The following is an 18,702-nucleotide window of genomic DNA, read 5'->3' as shown; positions in this document are numbered from 1 at the left end:
CACCCCCTGGGGAAGTTGTGATTTGCGCTCGTTCATTGCAATGCAATTTGCGGCATTTTCAAAACAATATTGAGCAGAGAAAGCGATTATCAAACGTATTTGCAATGCCATACGTTGAAAGATCTGTTGCCCGTGGACAAGGCACGCTACCTCCGCAAGTTAGATAGCATCGGCATAGATGTTTGTTCGTATGTGATTAAGGATTGGACCAAGTTGCATTGGCAGCCATAGAAAATTCTTACCCCAGGCTAAAACCGGATGTGACGTTTTTGGGCCTTCCTGTCTAGCTTGGTGTCAGTGTATAGCTTCATATGGAACCGACTGATTCTTGCTATATCTTCTGTATTTACACTGCCCTTTATGTGGTGTGTTTGTTCAGGAATATGTGCTGTCAGATCTAAATAAACGTATAAATAAAACAAACAGCCCCCACACATTTCTTTTACAATGATTCGCTTGGATAAACCACAGATCACTTGAACAGTTCATATGCTCTGTAACCATTAATACGATTCCAGTTTAATGTACAATCTATACAATAATAACAATACAAAACGACAACAATAATAATAATAAAAGATTCTTTAATTGGGGCTGTAGGGGGGGGCGTTAATGGTCCTGGATATTGGATGGGGGGTGGGGAGGGGGGGATTCTCGCCCCCAAAAGGTTGAGAACCATTGCTCTAGCTAGCGTCACCTTTTAGCCAACATTTCCAGTTGGGTGTAAGGAACAGCATAGCCTATAGGGGCGCTGCTAGTGGGACTTTCAGATGTCTAGCCTTATTTCCCACCCACATTTATCCATGACTTTGCAGCCACCAAACTAACTTTTGTAGGTCACCGCAGCGCAGCCAGTATAAAGCCCTTGATATGTTGGCAGCATCTGGCAGTGATGTTAGAGTGATGTTCTACAGCCAAGCAAAGCTCGGTAGTTAATTCTTATGGTGTTAAATTAGGCAGAGAATTTAAACACCACAATTAAAATGGCCTGGGCCATGGCTCAGCGGTCCAGGCACCTTGGCCGGTAGCCCGAGTCTGGCAGTGTGCCGCGGGTTCGACTCCCGATCCCGACGGCCTTTACTGCATGTCACTCCCCCATCTCTCTCCCCCATTTCCTGTCAGCCTACTGTCTGTCCCTCTATAAAAATCACACCCGTTTGAAGTAAGTGGTGCAACTCCGTGTGGGGGTCCCCGGGGTGCACCCACACACATTGTCACTTAAGGAAGTGGTTTGCACCACTTAAAAATATAAAATAAAGGCGAAAGCCACAAAAAAAAACATTAAAATAGACACAATTAAAATGCAGCTGTTGAAAGAGGGACCAAAGTAATAGCTGTCCAGCTGCAGCCTAATTCATGCTCCGTGGCACAATGGTGTTGTGCGGGAAAAATAGCAGACCTACAAGCTCACAACACGTCGGGGACCAAGCAGAGTTGACCCCATGCAGTCAGTTAAGTATTAGTATAAAGGGTTTAAGTGGGTATGGATCAGAATAAGCAATAAATAAACTTGGTTTTGTTTGCACTGGTGCAGAGATGTCAACCATTACCAATTATGTACGTATGCGCGTATGTACATACTGGTACAATCGCACATACAGTACATACTGTACATACAAACAAACATATTCACACATGCAGTACTGTTATGGTGCGTTCACACGGGATGCAAAGATACAGTCTACCATTCATTGTCAATGTAAGTCAGCCACATGAAGATGCAAAGATGCATCCGACGTTTGTAGCTGCTGCAAAGGATTCAAACCTACAAAGCTACAAAAAGATGAACTGGCTTCAACTCAGATACAAAGATACAAAGCAACAAATATACTGTGAATCTTTGCATCTGCCCGTGTGAACGTTATTATTTTTATCCCACGATTTTGCAACCCATTTTTTTCAACCAGTGTCAAATGTAATCCTGGGCGCTACACTTCCTCTGCCAACCTGGGGGGGGCAGCGGACTGACCTCATGCTTCCTTCTATGCACGAGTAGTCCAAGCTGCTTCTTTTCACCTGACAGGGGAGAGTTTCCCCGGACGGACGTAGCGCGTGGAAGGAACACGTTATTCCGACCAGTTCCTTTCCCCTCCATCAGGCGCCCCAGGGGGAGGTAGTTTAGAGACCAGGATTACTGAATGTTTTTTGTGAGGGTACCTACCCTAGGGGACACATGGAGAACATGCAAACTTCACACAGAAAGGCCCTTTCGCCAACCCCGCCTCGGGTATGGGCACTGATGACGTGGAGGAGAGAACACGCCCCCAGCACCCACAGCGTCCCCAGCGGGAATCGAACCCAGGACCTTCTAGCTGTGAGGCGACAGCACTACCAACTGTGCCACCGTGCCCTGAACGCAGCATTATAGTGGCAGCTGTGGAGACACTGATGGAGACATCAGTTTGGTTGAACGTATTTATTTATTAGCCTAAGGGCATCCACAGTATCGCACTACATCAGTAGTAGGGCGACTGTGGCTCAAGAGGTAGAGCAGGTCGTCCAATGATCCATGGGTCGGCGGTTCGAATCCCGGCTCCTCCTGGCTACATGTCGAAGTGTCCTTGTGCAAGACACTGAACCCCAAATTGCTCCCGATGTGCTGGTTGGTACCTTGCATGGCTTCCGCCGCAATCGGTGTATGAATGTGTGTGTGAATGGGTGAATGTAATGCACAATCTATGTAAAGCTCCTTGGATAAAGGCGCTATATAAATGCACCATTTACCATTTACTACAGTGTGTATTCACAACTAAATAGATGCGGCAGTGGCTCAGGAGCGGCCGCTTTGATCCCTGGCTCTGCCTGGATTAGTGTTGAAGTGTCCTTGAGAAAGACACTGAATCCCTAAATGCGCCCAATGAGGAGGTCGGTGCCTTGCATGATTTCCTCTGGCATCGGTGTGTGTACAGTATGTTTGTGCCAATGTAATGCATATTGTAAAGCACTTTGGATACATATTTATGCACATGCATAATTTGCATATACCAGTCACAACCTCAGTATTTCTAAAATCCTGGCTAACGTAGTCCTGGTCATAGATGTTATTTTCAGAGCCTTAAAGAAAAAAGTAAAGTCAACGCACGCACGCACGCACGCACGCACGCACGCACGCACGCACGCACGCGACTTTACGCGAACACACACACCACACACACACACACACACACACACACACACACACACACACACACACACACACACACACACACACACACACACACACACACACACACACACACACACACACACACACACACACAGCCAAAAGCCAAACTCATTACCTGGAATGTAGCATTTGATGGACATTTTCCCTTTACATTTACACCTGCGGCTACCGGTTTTCCTTTCTGCAAGACCTTGAATGACTAAGATACAGGTTTTTCATGCAAAGCTTGCATTAAACAAAAAACAACCTCTATGGCAGTGGTTTTCAACCAGTGGTCCGGGGACCACCAGTGGTCTTTGAGAGGGTTCCCGGTGGTCCCCAGCTACATGATGGATAGTTGGTAACCATATGGACCCTTATAGATCTTTAACTCTTGAGAGTGTAAAATGAAACCATCCATTCCATTGTATGCTCTCAAGAGTTAAATTATTGTTAAACATCTGCACTACTTAGTTTACATTATTAGAGCATGTAGAATAATTATTTTCATCAACGCTTCCCTGTTATCTCTCCTTATGGTACCAACGTCAATTCAGCATGGAAATGTGAACTAAATATTATCCAACAGGCCTGGGCCGTGGCTCAGCGGTCCAGGCACCTTGGCTGGTGATCCAGTCTGGCAGTGTGCCGCGGGTTCGACTCCCGATCCCGACAGCCTTTACTGCATGTCACTCCCCCATCTCTCTCCCCATTTCCTGTCAGCCTACTGTCTGTCCCTCCATAAAAAATATAAAAAAATAAAGGTGAAAGCCACAAAACAAAAAAACAAAAAAAAAATATATATTATCCAACAATAAAATATTCTAAGTTTGGGGTCTGACAGGCTAAATCTCATCGAATGGTGGTCTGTGGCTCAAATGTCGAATAAATAATGGACCTTGATATGAAAAAGGTTGAAAGCCACTGCACTAGGGCAGCAGCCAGAGGTCAGGGTCTATAAAGGCCGAAGCTCGCTATAACCAGCCCCTAGTGTGATCCATGGCAAATTAATGAGCTGCGTTTATAATATAATATATCATTGATAGGCTATGGAACTCAAAAAGGAAAGCCAGGTCCCAACACAGGATAGAAACTTTGACTGACACTTGAATTAAACTCTTCTCTTCTCTTCTCTTCTCTTCTCTTCTCTTCTCTTCTCTTCTCTTCTCTTCTCTTCTGCATAATATTCATAAATAATGTATTATAATTTATTTATACTCGCATCCACCTGCCGCTAATCAGGTATGTGTTGTTATGAGCCATTTTGTTCTTACATCATACTGGGGGGGGGGGGGGGGCAATACGTGGATGGATATATATATATTTGAACAAATATGGACAAACCCGTACCTTGACATGAAATACACACATTTATCGATAGTGTAGTGACCAAGTGTAGCAATATGGAATTTTCTTCTTAAAATTGCTAAATATTTACTTGGTGTTGAAATGACATACTGCCACAGGTGGGGGTCATGCGTTATGTGTGATGTTCTTATAGTAGGTGATGATTTATTATTTGTGACAGTTTGTCATTATGTGTGTTGCAAAAGAAAAATGTATAAAGAAAAATTATAAAAGAAAATAATATGGAACGTAAGAAATCCAGGATACCCAAGATATATATATAAAAAAACGCAGCATGGGATTTAATACATTTACAAATGTACAGTGTATGTACAGCTCAGTTAAAGATAAAGGCTCCCTAAAGCCACACACACACACACACACACACACACACACACACACACACACACACACACACACACACATTTTCACTTGTCTCATTCACTATGAAAGGAGACTTCCCGGTATGTTTATTTAACCGGACACAAGGAAATGGTACATCACCCACACTTGCTTTTATTTATTCATTCATCTTTAACCCCCCCCCACACACACACACACACACACACACACACACACACACACACACACACACACACACACACACACACACACATCTTGCTCACTTGGTCTTGGTCTCTCCAGTCAGTGCATTCCAAACCCATTTCTCTATCTCTCTCTCTCTCTCTCTCTCTCTCTCTCTCTCTCTCTCCGCCTAACTCCCTCACTCTGCCCTCCCCCTGCACAATAGAGGAATGACTTTGATATCTTTTATGTAAACCTGGCACACTTGAGCCCTGTCACTTGACGTATATGCTCCTTCTATTTATAGTTCCATTTGGCAGCCCCGCTGCTTCAGAGTCAGCAGTCTCACCAGAAGAGAGGATATGATGTGAGACTGATCATGGACCCATTCCCGGCCAAATACTAAACCTTTGTGTGTGTGTGTGTGATTGTTTGAATTGAAAGTGGTTTTAATAATACTAATACAACTGTATTTGTATAGCACCTTTCATGACATGAAATGCAGCTCAAAGTGCTTTACAGAGCAATGGAGAAAAAAAGACAGAAAAGAAAAGAAAATCAAGGCATAAAACATTAAAATAATAGCAGTAATGCAATACAGTGAGGACATGAATAACGAGGAATTTAAAATATCAATGAAAACCAAGAGTGTAGAAGTAGGTCTTGAGCTGTGCTTTAAAAATATCTACAGAGGCTGCCTGTCAAAGGTATGGGAGTTTGTTCCACGCCGTCGGCTCGTAGAAGCAGAAAGCCGCTTCACCGTGTTTTTTAGTTGCCATTTTTTTAGGCACAGCGAGCAGGCCAGCAGTGGAAGACCTTAGGGGGCGGTTTGGGACATATTTAGGCAGGCAGTCATGTAGGTAGGAAGGTGCGAGACCATTGAGAGCTTTATAAACAAGTAAAATAATTTTAAAATCTCTCATCCAGCATTTGATGCTAGACAGACAGGTCAAGGTTGTATTAAAATTGAATGATCAATCGTGGCAAATGCAGCCGTTAGATCAAGAAGTAAGAGAACGGATACATTTTCTTGTCAGCAGACACCCTAAGATCATTAATTACTTTTACAAGTGCTGTTTCTGTGCTGTGACCTTTCCTAAAGCCAGATTGGAATTTGTTATGCAATTTGTTCTTTAGAAACACATCCAATTGATGAAAGATAATTTTTTCTAAAACCTTGCCGAGAAAGGGCAGATTAGAAATAGGTCGATAGTTACCCAACACAGAGGGATCAAGATTGTGTTTCTTGAGTAGGGGCCTAACTACAGCCATCTTCAGTGAGTCTGGAAAGACGCCTGATTGTAGAGAGCTGTTTACAATTTTTAGGATATCTCACACTGTCTAAAACCTCTGAGAAAGGTGGTGGGAATTGTATCTAATGAACAGGAGGATGATGTCATCTGTGATATGGTTTTGCAGAGTTCGTCTTCATCAATTGCGCAGAATGACAATAGGCTCCCCCTGGAGAGATCTACCCTGGAACCATTAGCTGCTTTCTGAGGGTTTGTGCTAGCAGCACCATTCATAATATCAGCTCTAATGTTACAAATGTATCAAAAAAGCATGCAAACTCATTACACTTACCTTTAAAAGCAGGGAACGACTTGCTTGTAGGACTGGACTTAATAAACTATGGTTTATTAATTTAATAAACCATAGTCCAATATGAGGTTCATGATGAAAGAAATGTCTTTCTTACTTGAAAGACATGAAAGAAATGTGATATTTTTGTATTAATCCAGTCAACATTTCTAGGAACCTCACTTGTTACTCGCTTCTTGCTGTGGACATAATTCATTTTCTTATCAGAAAAGATTGCATTGTTGACATATGGAAACATGTCAAGCTATTGCTAGACTCGAGGAGGAAATGTCTGTCCCTTGTAATACGTATAATTTTGTCAGCTGAGAGAGAGATGTTCTGTGGTATGTTAATTTTACGCAAAGTGCATAAAATAATCTGTTCCTGCAGTACTACGAACCATGGATTCAGGATTTACCTACTGTATAAGTCCAATTTACTTTTCCAATACTGTATTAAAGTCTGTCATCTGCCTATTCTCCAGGTATGTTTATTTAACCGGACACAAGGAAATGGTACAATCCATGGGTGGTTTAAGGTTAGCCATAAGGTAATTCTCTAACTTGACAGAGTGGACTTGTGTGTTTATTATATGTTACTTAACTGTACGTCCATAACACTAACTCCAAACTCTAATGTGCCAACTCCAACACTTGTTACACACCAGTACACAGAGGAAAATGCTTTGGTTTGGTTCCTCAAAGTTGTGCAGTAGAAGCAATGACAATTACAAAACAAATAATGAAAAATAACAAGTGGTAAGGTAAATTATGTGCATTAATTATAGCACACTTTAAGTTGCTTTGAAGTTGCTGTGTGAACTGTGCATGGGTCCTACTTCTACATTTCTACATTTACATTTACATCCATTTGCATTTGTCTATTTTGCAAATAAGATGCATAGAAAATATCAATTTTAAACGCTTATGGTGAATCATATTCTGCACAGGTTCATGTCTAATACTGTAGCCTACCTTTGTCCATGAATTATTACTGTGTGAATTAATTCTGTGCTGATGTGTGGAAATATAAGCACACGCTAAGCTCACTGTTTTCAAGAGGAATGGTCACACATGAAGGAACACGGGGTGTCAGTGCTCACAGTTTAAACACAGCACCCCTTGAGTGCTCCGCTGTCAAACTTTTGAACGATAGTATGTCTGGAAAATGCGTTGGCTTTGCAGCACAAGCTTTACATAATGTCAAACAAAATGTGTACGTCCGATCCACATGAACGAAGATGTACAAATCCCATTGTATTCCCTAAATTATCCTCTTGTCTCATCTCATCTCGTCTTGTCTCCTCTCCTCTTGTCTCCTCTTGTCTCCTCTCCTCTCCTCTCCTCTCCTCTCCTCTCCTCTCCTCTCCTCTCCTTTTCTCGTCTCGTCTCGTCTCCTCTCCTCTCCTCTCCTCAGATATCTTCCTGGACTATGCCTTTTGGCCACCATGAGCCTCAACTCCAGCTCTGAGCCTGGCCTTTTCCTCTCCAACAGCTCTCCTGGAATGAGAGTTCACCCTGACACTGCCATCTTAGCTGTGGGCAACCACCCGGAGTCTGCCATCTTAGGTACAAAGGAAAAGGAAATCTCTACCTAGGATTCAATTATGTTGAGAGAAGTGCCACAGTAAAATCTTCAGTATTAATTTAACATTGGCTGAGGACTGATTGTTTCCATTTACACATTGTAGAGTTACAAATGTATAAGTAATTTTCTTTCTCCCAACAATGTATTTATTGAAAAAAGGCAGAGATCCGGGCACACAAAACAGTTCAAAAGGAGGAAAACCTTTATTAAACCAACATGTTTCGACCTATACCTGCAGCGTTCATTCAGCCCTGATGAAGACCGGTATAGGTCGAAACATGTTGGTTTAATAAAGTTTTACTATTTTTACATTTTGTATCTACCTGCACGTCTCCGTTGAGCACCTGGTTGCTTCCTTGCCTCTGCAATGTATTTATTGAGTTGATGAGTTACATTTTACTGTGTATAGAACACTTATCACTACAGTGTATCTCTACACTTAAAAACACAATATACCCAAACATGTAAACATAGCTGCTAATAGGATTGCGTATTTGATGGATATTTTCTGCAATATGTCTGCATATTTAATTTAAACACGTTGAATCTATGAGAACACGATTGCCATTATTAAAGGTGGTTGATTTTCCTGTTTCATTTATTATCTGAATTTCGTTCACAACTTTAGGCAGCCCTTTCCAGGAGTCTGCCATCCTATCCAGCAGTACAGGTGGATGGCAGCAGTACAATGACAGCCATGTACTACCAGGTCAGCGAGGGAACTTTACGATATCGCCAGTCAACGGGACTCTGATGCCCCCAACAAAGGAGTACGACCCTTTGGGAGGGCACACTATATGGCAGGTAACAGTAAGACTACCATGCTGCTTTGAAACAACTTCATCACACTATATGGCAGGTAACAGTAAGACTACCATGCTGCTTTGAAACAACTTCATCACACTATATGGCAGGTAACAGTAAGACTACCATGCTGCTTTGAAACAACTTCATCACACTATATGGCAGGTAACAGTAAGACTACCATGCTGCTTTGAAACAACTTCATCACACTATATGGCAGGTAACAGTAAGACTACCATGCTGCTTTGAAACAACTTCATCACACTATATGGCAGGTAACAGTAAGACTACCATGCTGCTTTGAAACAACTTCATCACACTATATGGCAGGTAACAGTAAGACTACCATGCTGCTTTGAAACAACTTCATCACACTATATGGCAGGTAACATTAAGACTACCATGCTGCTTTGAAACAACTTCATCACACTATATGGCAGGTAACAGTAAGACTACCATGCTGCTTTGAAACAACTTAAAGGGGCATTCCACTCATTTTCAACATTTTACTATGTCATTAATGTACCTTAGAGCTGTTGTGTGGAAATAATACAAAAGTTCCCCCATTCTGTGTTTCCTAGAACTAGAGGTCTGAAAAAAATCATTAACATGGTGAAACACATCTTGATGATGTCATCAAGATGTGTTTCACCATGTTAATGAGTTTTTTCATAATTACAGTTCTAGGAAACACAGAATGGGGGGACTTTTTTATTATTTCCACACAACAGCTCTAAGGTATATTAATGACATAGTAAAATGTTGAAAATGGGTGGTTTTCCCCTTTAATCAGAAAGTGCTTTAAAGCTTAAATTCATAATGTGTATGTCCTATCAGGTGTGATTTAAACCTGCACCTCCCACCAAATTTCATCCACTCAGTCAAGACATGCCCTTCTTGACCAGGGGCGATATTGCACTTCAATTTTGACCATGTCTTAAAATATTAATTTCCAGATGCTATTGCGTATACACTACTTTCTTTTTCTTCTCCCCTACTCAGGTGATAATCATTATCTTCCTCACCGGCTCTCTCTCCCTGGTCACCATCGTCGGCAACATCCTCGTCTTGGTGTCGTTCAAGGTCAACAAGGCACTGAAGACCGTCAACAACTACTACCTGCTCAGCCTGGCGTTTGCCGACCTGACCATCGGCACGCTGTCCATGAACCTGTACACCACCTACATCATCATGGACCAGTGGGCGCTGGGCCCTGTGGTGTGCGACCTGTGGCTGGCTATTGATTATGTGGCCAGTAACGCCTCGGTGATGAACCTGCTGGTCATCAGCTTCGACAGGTATTCTTTTTTACTCTGCTGCTTGTCGACTGCATCATTGTTTGCTCTGTAACAGTGATAATCAAACTGTTTCAAGGACCCCCAGTTTGATTTGCATTAGGCCACGCCACGGGCCCCCGGCCCCCGGCCCCCGGCCCGTTTGATGACATTATTTGGCGCGCCACCGAGTGGCGCGCTACGAGCTTGTAGGTCTGCTATTTTTGAAAAATCGAAGAACGACTGACATAGAAACATAGCTTTTTCAGAAAACTGTCAGGATGTAGAAGACATTTTTAGAATCTGATCTCAGGTCAAAATAGGTTAAGACAAAGATTAGTAACCTTTTTAATGTATACTGTACAAATTCATAATTAATGTATTCATGAATTAGTGTCTTTGCCATCTGGTGGTTTTAACTCTTTTATTATTATTTATAGCAATAACATTGGCTGCCTATGGGTTTTCAGACCTGCTCATTCCGACGTATCCCATCACTGTCTTGTCTCCTTAGATACTTCTCTGTGACCAGGCCGTTGACCTACCGCGCCAAACGGACAACCAAACGGGCCATGATTATGATTTCTTTGGCCTGGTCCATCTCGTTCATCCTCTGGGCCCCCGCCATCCTGTTCTGGCAGTACTTTGTGGGCAAGCGGACGGTGCCGCCCGACGACTGCTACATCCAGTTCCTGTCGGAGCCCATCATCACGTTCTGCACGGCCATTGCAGCCTTCTACCTGCCGGTGACCATTATGACCGTTTTATTCTGGAAGATATACCAGCAGACACAGAACCGCTCCAAAGACTTGGCGGGACTCCGGGCATCGGCGCCGAGCAGTAACCGAAACCAGTGTCAGAAACAAGCCAGCGGAGGTAGTCAGGGGGAGTCTTCGGCCATGCTCCCCCAGGCCGCCAGCCCCCGCCGCTGCAGCAGCTACGAACTAAGCCAGGCGGCCGCGGGGAAGTCCAAAGAGGAGCTGGTGGGCGGAGGTCGTGGGGGAAGGTGGGGAGGCCTCTGGCTCCGCCTCTCGTCGCTGCTGCCAGGCCGGCATTCGTCCAAGAGGTCCGTTACCACGGTGACAACGACCGTCGGAGAGGCAGAGCACAGCAGCAGCGACAGTTGGAACAACAATGAAACGGGCGCCTCCATGGACCAGCTGGAGTCGGAGGATGAAGGTGAAGGGTCCACCAAGGCCATCTACTCGATCAGTGGGAAAGGTCAAAGGTCGGGAGATGAGCCACAGCTGGATGTAACGGAAGAAGACCCATTACGGCTGTCTATAGGTTGAAAGAATAATACAGATAATAATGCCCTATCTGTGTAATATTGTGTGCAGAAGCCAGAAGGTCATATTATGTCAGTGGTTCTCAAACCTTCAAGGACCCCCATTTGACACCATTTGTATTTATGGAACCCCAATTTACATTGTAAAATCCTTAGTTTATTTTAACTCTGAGAATGTACAAATGGAACACTCTAAGAGTTAAAGGCCTGTAAGGGTCCATTTGGTTCTTAATATCAATAATTTTAACTGGGGACCCCTGGGAACAACCTCAAGGACACCTGGGGGTCTTTGAGAACCACTGTGATATGTAAAAAAAAAAATACCTATTTATATGTCTGTCTGTCTGCCTGTTTCTAGATGGAAAAAAGTCCGGAAAGGTGAAGAGAAACAAGGACAAAGGCCCGTCGCCGTCCAGAAAAAATCCAACGGAGTCCAAACTGAACATCACCGCCTCTTCAGCAGCCTCCTCCGAGGCCGCCGCGGCCACCCCGGACGTCGCCGCGGCCAAGCGCCTCGCCTACAAGACCAAGACGCACGCCGTCAACAAGAAGAAGGTCAATGAGAAGAAGGTCAACGAGAAGAAGGCGGCGCAAACGCTCAGCGCCATCCTGCTGGCGTTCATCATCACGTGGACGCCGTACAACATCATGGTGCTGGTTAATGCCTTCTGCCAGGACTGCATACCCGCCAAGCTGTGGATGCTGGGCTACTGGCTGTGCTACGTCAACAGCACCGTCAACCCCATGTGCTACGCCCTGTGCAACCAGAACTTCCGCAACACCTTCCGGGACATCCTGATGTGCCAGTGGGACAAGAACAAGAAGAAGAACAGCAACTCTCAGTTCCAGCAGAGGCAGGCCGTGGCCTTCCGCAAGAAGGATCCGCTGTAGGGGAGATCATGCGATGGATTTATGCTTTTAAAAGTGGATTATTTCCTGATCAGAACTGTGTGGAGCTCGTAGTATGCTAGGCTCTTCTTGCGTTTGCAGGAAATGCTGGAAGTACAGTAGCCTATACTGTATGTTTATTCAGGAAAAGGATGCTGAGCTGCAGTGAATGGAAAGAACCCCTAAATAGTGTGATAGCCTTTCAGGATGTTGTCATGAGGACATAAAAGAGGATTGGGCAGAGCTTTTATTAGTCTGAGTTTGGTGTCACCCATCGTGTTTCAGACTCTTGTCTTGTCCTTGTCTTGAAAGGTCTTATGATAGGGTGCCTTTTGTCAGTCAGTGAAAATGACTGTCTTTACAGTTACAGGAGCCTTATCGTGTTATGCTCAACGTAATCAAAGAGGTCTACACTGAAAATGAATGCGTAGCCGTAGACTTTAACTGCGGCATATTGAGTTGAGTTCACACAATCCCACTTTCAGCAAACGTTGTGACGCCTCGGGATTTTTTTAATTAGCTGAGCTTGCGGAACTGATTTGATCCAAGCTCACCTTAAAGGTCAAGTGGAAATGAACTGAGAGATGACGGCGAGGGAACTAAAGAAAATCCCTCATGGTGAATACAAATTTTCTGACAGCACTTCAGTGTCAGGATGGGGTTGGTTGGTAATAGCACTATAAGAAGAATTTGTCTCAAAGTGTATATTTGTGTTTATACAGAACTATGAACAAAATAATCGTATTGTATCTGTGTATGGGTGATATTGTAAGTCATTATTAGGACAGTTTAAAAAAAAGCAAGCCTGAATTTCTGACTGACTCTTTCTCATTAAATATTCTTCTGTCACTTCAACACATCAGTGAGATTTCCATGAGAACTGTTGTTACTGTTACACATCCACTATTATAAAGAAGAAAGCCAGCCGCGTGAAATCAATGGAAAGTGGGGAGTCTTCTAAACATGAGAATATCATTATACTGTCAACATAGTGCAGATCTGCTCTGCTCGTTTCTGATCTGAGGATTACACAGCGGAGCAGTGGTTCTCCGACTTTTTCTACAAGCGATACAGAGGGAGAGGATTAAGTCTTGTATGGTTTGTAGGTTGAAAATTTCTGCTCTAAAGGTCAGGGATTCAACTTTTAAAACCCCTCAGATGATTCCAACCCATCCTTATGTCACACGCTGTACTTCATCCCAACAGTGATGAAGGGACAGAATTGATGAAAAACAACGATTTATCACTATGGGCGTATAGCGTTTAGTTTATGAAAGGGCTATTTAAAGTATGGTAAATTTGTGTTATTAAGCCCAGTTTGTGAAATATTCATTTGTTACATTGCTGTCAAGTGGGGGGGTGCATGTGCGTATAGATCTGCACACAAAGGGCCCATGTGCTAGCCTGGGTTCCAGCCTGATTTGCTGCGTTCCGTGGATCTGAAAATGTCACTTGGCGAGTGACAATTCAGAATTATGGAATGCAGCGATTCATGCTGGAACCCAGGCTACCCATGTGCTGTTATTTTTTTTACACATGAGGACCATCATAATGGTCTTATACGGTCTTTGCAGCTACAGGTCCCCAGTGCTTCTTTAAGTCCTTTCCATTTTCGCGCTCTGTTGATTTTGCCTAATTGAACAAAAGGCAAACATCCCTCATGCAGTAGATAACTCGACCTGGATGGCCCCTCTGCCCTGTGACATCACACAACTGTCCATATGACCGACCCTATTTTATACTTCGTTGTACGACGATGGCACCACATGAAAGTAGCAGGTTTACAAGCTCGGCTGTTATAGCTTGTAGAGCTGCTATTCTTTGCTATTTTAGAACAATTTTGAAATGAATGCTCATCTACTGTATAGGTGTTGTGAGCACTGACATTGTGATGAGGACCAATTCAATCCTTTTACAGAGGGAGTTTGTACTTATAAGTATAGTACATGTTATTAAAAAAATGTTTAATAAAGTGTGTGCACTTTGAATTGATGTGTTTATCATGTGTGCGACTCAGTGTTTCAATAGAAGATTATTGTCTTAAAAAAAGAATTGATGATGTGTCTTTGAAGGTTTCACATGTACGCAGACGAGTTTGAATTGCAATAAAAACGTATAGCCTTGAATATCATTTTATCCAGGGATGAAGGCATATTGAAATGTTGAAACAAGAAAAAAATGTTAGAATTTAATATTGAGATCAATTAAACAGAGCTTTGCTCTGTGGAAACAATGATGGTAGGATGGCGCCATCAAGTGGCAACAAAATAAAAATACAAACCCAGATAGATTTCTGATATTCAGGTATTTACAATGACTTGAGAACCTGTAGCCCCTTTCGGGACCCTCTGTTACCTTTTTCTGTATTTTGGACGCCGTCCAAAATACATAAAACGTAACCGAGGTGGTTACGCCTAGAGAAACGTAACGTAACCTGGTGGTTTATTACATTTTTTGAAACATGAAGTGCATTGATATGATTTGGGTCCAGAACAAATTATGCACAAAGGAGACACACACACACACACACACACACACACACACACCTTAAAATTATATTTATATGTACGGTAGGTTATAAACAATACTGATTTATTGTTCTCATAAACTAGTTCTCAGCCTCCTCAGCTTTGAGTTTGGCAATTTTAATTTTAAAATCTTATATTTTTGACACATGTATGGTTAACTTTGCGTTTCTAAAGGCAGGTTCAGTTTGTTTGTATTGGTTTATCACATAGCGGACACAGACTGCATGATAGAATTATGGTTTTACTGTTGACAGAACAAGGGGAGTTTTATTTTTATTTTTTAGAAGTGTTGTGTATTAAAGGAGGAATAAATAAATGTCAAATTGTGAAGTCTAATTTATTCTCATTATTACTGTGTGGTGTTTTGGCTATTTGGATCTCCTTTCCCCTTAATTTCCCACTCTTTCAACACAAGACACAAGACACACAAGGTTCCAATAACTAATTGCTAATTTACCTACAAAATAACGATGTGATATTAAAAATGCACTCTGTACCAATGGTGGAAAAGGTAGGCTACTGTGGAAATACTCTCTTACAAGTAAAAGTCCGGAATTAAACGTACGTTGATGTCAATACGTATTGACATCAAATAGTATAAGTAATAGTATACCAAAAGTAGAAAGTATTCAGTATGCAGAATGTATAAAATGTATAAAAAATCTTTTGAAAATAGAAAATAATTATAGTGGAGAAAAACTATCTCAGAGGCAATATTTGCCTCTGAGATGTAGTGGAGTAGAAGTAAAAAAGTACTGAAAATTGTTAATACTGCAGTAAAGTAAACATATCGGTATACCTCAAATATTTAATTAAGTAGGCCTACTCTTTATAGTGGTCAGACTCGGATTCTATCACAGGATCAGTAGAATATGTCTCAGTAGAAGAGCAGGGAGGGAGACAAATAAGTGGTTAATGATTGTACTGTAGTACTGTAGGTCAGTCCTATCCAGTTTCATTTATATTGGAATGTAAATGTTACATTTTATATTGGAATTTACAACTCCAATATACAATCCCATGTTTGATATCTCAAATATCTCTCAAACTTTTACATGGAATTGGAATCATTTTATTTAAATATTAAGTATGATTACACTTTCATCAGGCAACTTAAACAATACAAAAGCAGATTACATGATTGCATTGCTATATACAAATTGTGATGGGTGTAGGAATAGCAAGAAATAATGAATTGCTAATTCTCTCTTTGGGCGTGCAGAACGACACGTCCCATTCATTTCACACACTCGGTCGTACTGACAGCACAACACACAACAACACACCCCCACGTTCTTGTTGTCTCCCCAAAACCCTGCCCACTCTCTTAAGGTGAATTATGTCCCCAGAAAGTCACTACACAGGACAACTCACCAAAAGTCTGACTGAATATGTAGCCTTTGAGCTATACTTTACTGAATATTTCACAAGAATATAACACAAGAGTCAAATGTACGGTCAAATGTAATGTAGTTTATTTAAATATAGAAACATTGTAAACAAAGTTCAAACAGCAGTTTGTACAAAAAATATAAAAAAAAGGTAAACATCAAAAGTTTAGAAAAACATCAGTTTGTACAAAAAACATATAGAAAAAAGTTAAGTATAGAAAAAATGTAAACTAAAAAATATAGTAAAAAGTTGTCATAAAAAAAACAAACAAACATCAGTTTGCTACAAAAACACTTAAAAGTTGTCATATCTACAAAAAGAAAGAAAAAAGTTGTGCTGTGTGCAGTGTGCTGTCCCATTTTGGTCAAAAGTTGTGCACTAAAAAGTTGTCATATCTACAAAAAGAAAGAAAAAAGTTGTGCTGTGTGCAGTGCAGTGTGCTGTCCCATTTTGGTCAAAAGTTGTGCAGTGCAGTGTGCTCATCTCCACATTGATTATCAAACATTTTGATTATAAAATAATGTGATCACCGTCGTAAAAGGAGATTAACATCACCCCTCGTAGGCCACATCCACAGGTCAACCCCGTAGGCTTTCTTGAGGGAATCCTTAGTCTCTTACGCCCGTCTTGGGCATGCGGCTTTCTAGTATGGCCCGAATGTCCAACTCCTCGTCATCGCTGCCCCCACCGATGAACCGCTGCAACAGGGATTCCACCTCCATAGGGTCTTCATCATCAGCGTCAGATTCGTCCGTGAGCTCTAAATCCGAGTCACTGCCACCGTGTAGGAAATCTAAAATAAATCCTTCCAGGAGACTTCCTTCTGCATGTCCATTTAAAGCGTTAAGCAAGCGTTCTGATTCAAAGTTACTAGCCATCACAAACAACAAGTCAAGAATGATGTTGTGTTTACTGACAGCGTGAACACATGGTACTTATGGGCGGTGATCGGCTACGTGAAACTGGAGAACAATACATAGGTATGGCCAATCGAAACAACTCTATGTAAATACGTGCAGGAATGTTCACACCCCCCAAATACGCAAATAATCTTTCATTACAGAGACATTTTTGCAATGTAATTACTACGACTTAATGACACTAAAACAACTTTCTGATGGAATAAAAACATTCTTTAACATTCCAACTGTGTTGATGTGGCAAAAACGAAAACCACAAAAAAAAGCTATTTTGGTCTATTGTGGAGTTTCATTAGAGCCGACTTGTGGTTGAAAATACTGTGAGGGGTCACATATGCAAGCACCCCGAGTTATTTCTGTAGCTACTACACAGAAGACAGATACCACAGTGAGACAATAGCAGAACTTGTGACTAAACCAGACCAGATAGATAGAACAAATTATAAATAATTGGGGCAATCCAAAGGCCATACGCAAGCACAAAAGACGAGACTAAGTTCTGGGCACAGGTCTCCACCGTGAGGATCGGAGTGTGTGTGATGTTTGGCAAAATGTTTAGGAGTAATATAAACATGTTTTGTGTGTGTGTGTGTGTGTGTGTGTGTGTGTGTGTGTGTGTGTGTGTGCGTGCGTGCGTGCCGCGACTTGGCTTGTTGTAGCGCCACAATGATGCTGGTTTGAAAACGGTCAAGTGGCATTTCTTCCTCAGCCTATAGTGGAAATATGCATGCAGTTTCACCGCAACCGGACGCTGAGTTAAGGAGTTGTGGCGATTTGTACAAAGCGGGCTACTCCTGAAAACTTTAGAAGCCAATCGTAGCCAATCAGGATGGATTATGAGAAATCAAACAAACATGACTATGGAGAGCATGTGTACCGATTTGCGTGAAAAATTCCAGGCAAAGGTTTTTCCTTGGCCTCTAGGGAGTGTGAATACAAAGTTTTACACAGATCCGTGCAGTTAGAGGTAAAAACACTAATCGGCCAGTTATAGCGTGATGAGGCTGAGTTGAAAATGTTCCAGTGGCATTTCTTCGTCGGCCTAGTGGGAATATGCGTGCACAATGTAAATCACACGATGTGTTCATGATTTGCGGCATTTTGTTTGAAACTGCGCACGCCTGCGAACTTTGGAAGCCAATATTAGCCAATCAAGATGGAGTCTGAAAAATCTGAATGACCAGTTTCGTTTGAATGGCTCTAGAGACTGTATACCAATTTGCGTGATGTTTGGACAAAATCCCAGTCCATAGGGACGTCCCTTTGGTCTAGTGGTTAAGATGTTGGACTTTCACGCGGGAGACCCGAGTTCGAATCCTGGGTGTTACATTGGTGCCGTGACCCGGATCGGGTTTCCCCGTGGGAGGAGGTCAATAGGGGGGTGATAGCCTGGATCCAGCCCAAAGATCCCGCCCACTCTAAG

The 18,702-nt window shown here is 42.3% G+C and overlaps 1 protein-coding gene across 3 annotated transcripts in view; it reads left to right on the top strand.

Annotated features, from left to right (window-relative positions):
• chrm3b (cholinergic receptor, muscarinic 3b) overlaps positions 1-14,187 on the top strand; it is a 118,902-nt gene extending 104,715 nt beyond the window's left edge. For 2 of the 3 annotated variants that reach the window (XM_079492525.1, XM_079492524.1), the window contains 5 exons: positions 8,015-8,166; positions 8,814-8,989; positions 9,992-10,287; positions 10,778-11,550; positions 11,910-14,187. In XM_079492525.1, coding sequence (XP_079348651.1) covers positions 8,046-8,166; positions 8,814-8,989; positions 9,992-10,287; positions 10,778-11,550; positions 11,910-12,442 — 1,899 coding nt within the window. In that variant the 5' untranslated portion in view covers positions 8,015-8,045 and the 3' untranslated portion in view covers positions 12,443-14,187. The remainder of the gene's footprint in view (positions 1-8,014; positions 8,167-8,813; positions 8,990-9,991; positions 10,288-10,777; positions 11,551-11,909) is intronic. The other variant, XM_079492526.1, reaches the window with a different exon arrangement.
• The last annotated feature ends 4,515 nt before the right edge of the window (positions 14,188-18,702 follow it).

Source organism: Electrona antarctica (genome assembly GCF_951216825.1).
Source record: "Electrona antarctica genome assembly, chromosome: 22".
NCBI lineage: Eukaryota > Metazoa > Chordata > Actinopteri > Myctophiformes > Myctophidae > Electrona > Electrona antarctica.
Note: the sequence above shows the minus strand (reverse complement) of the source record. Positions and strands in the feature narration are given on the sequence as shown.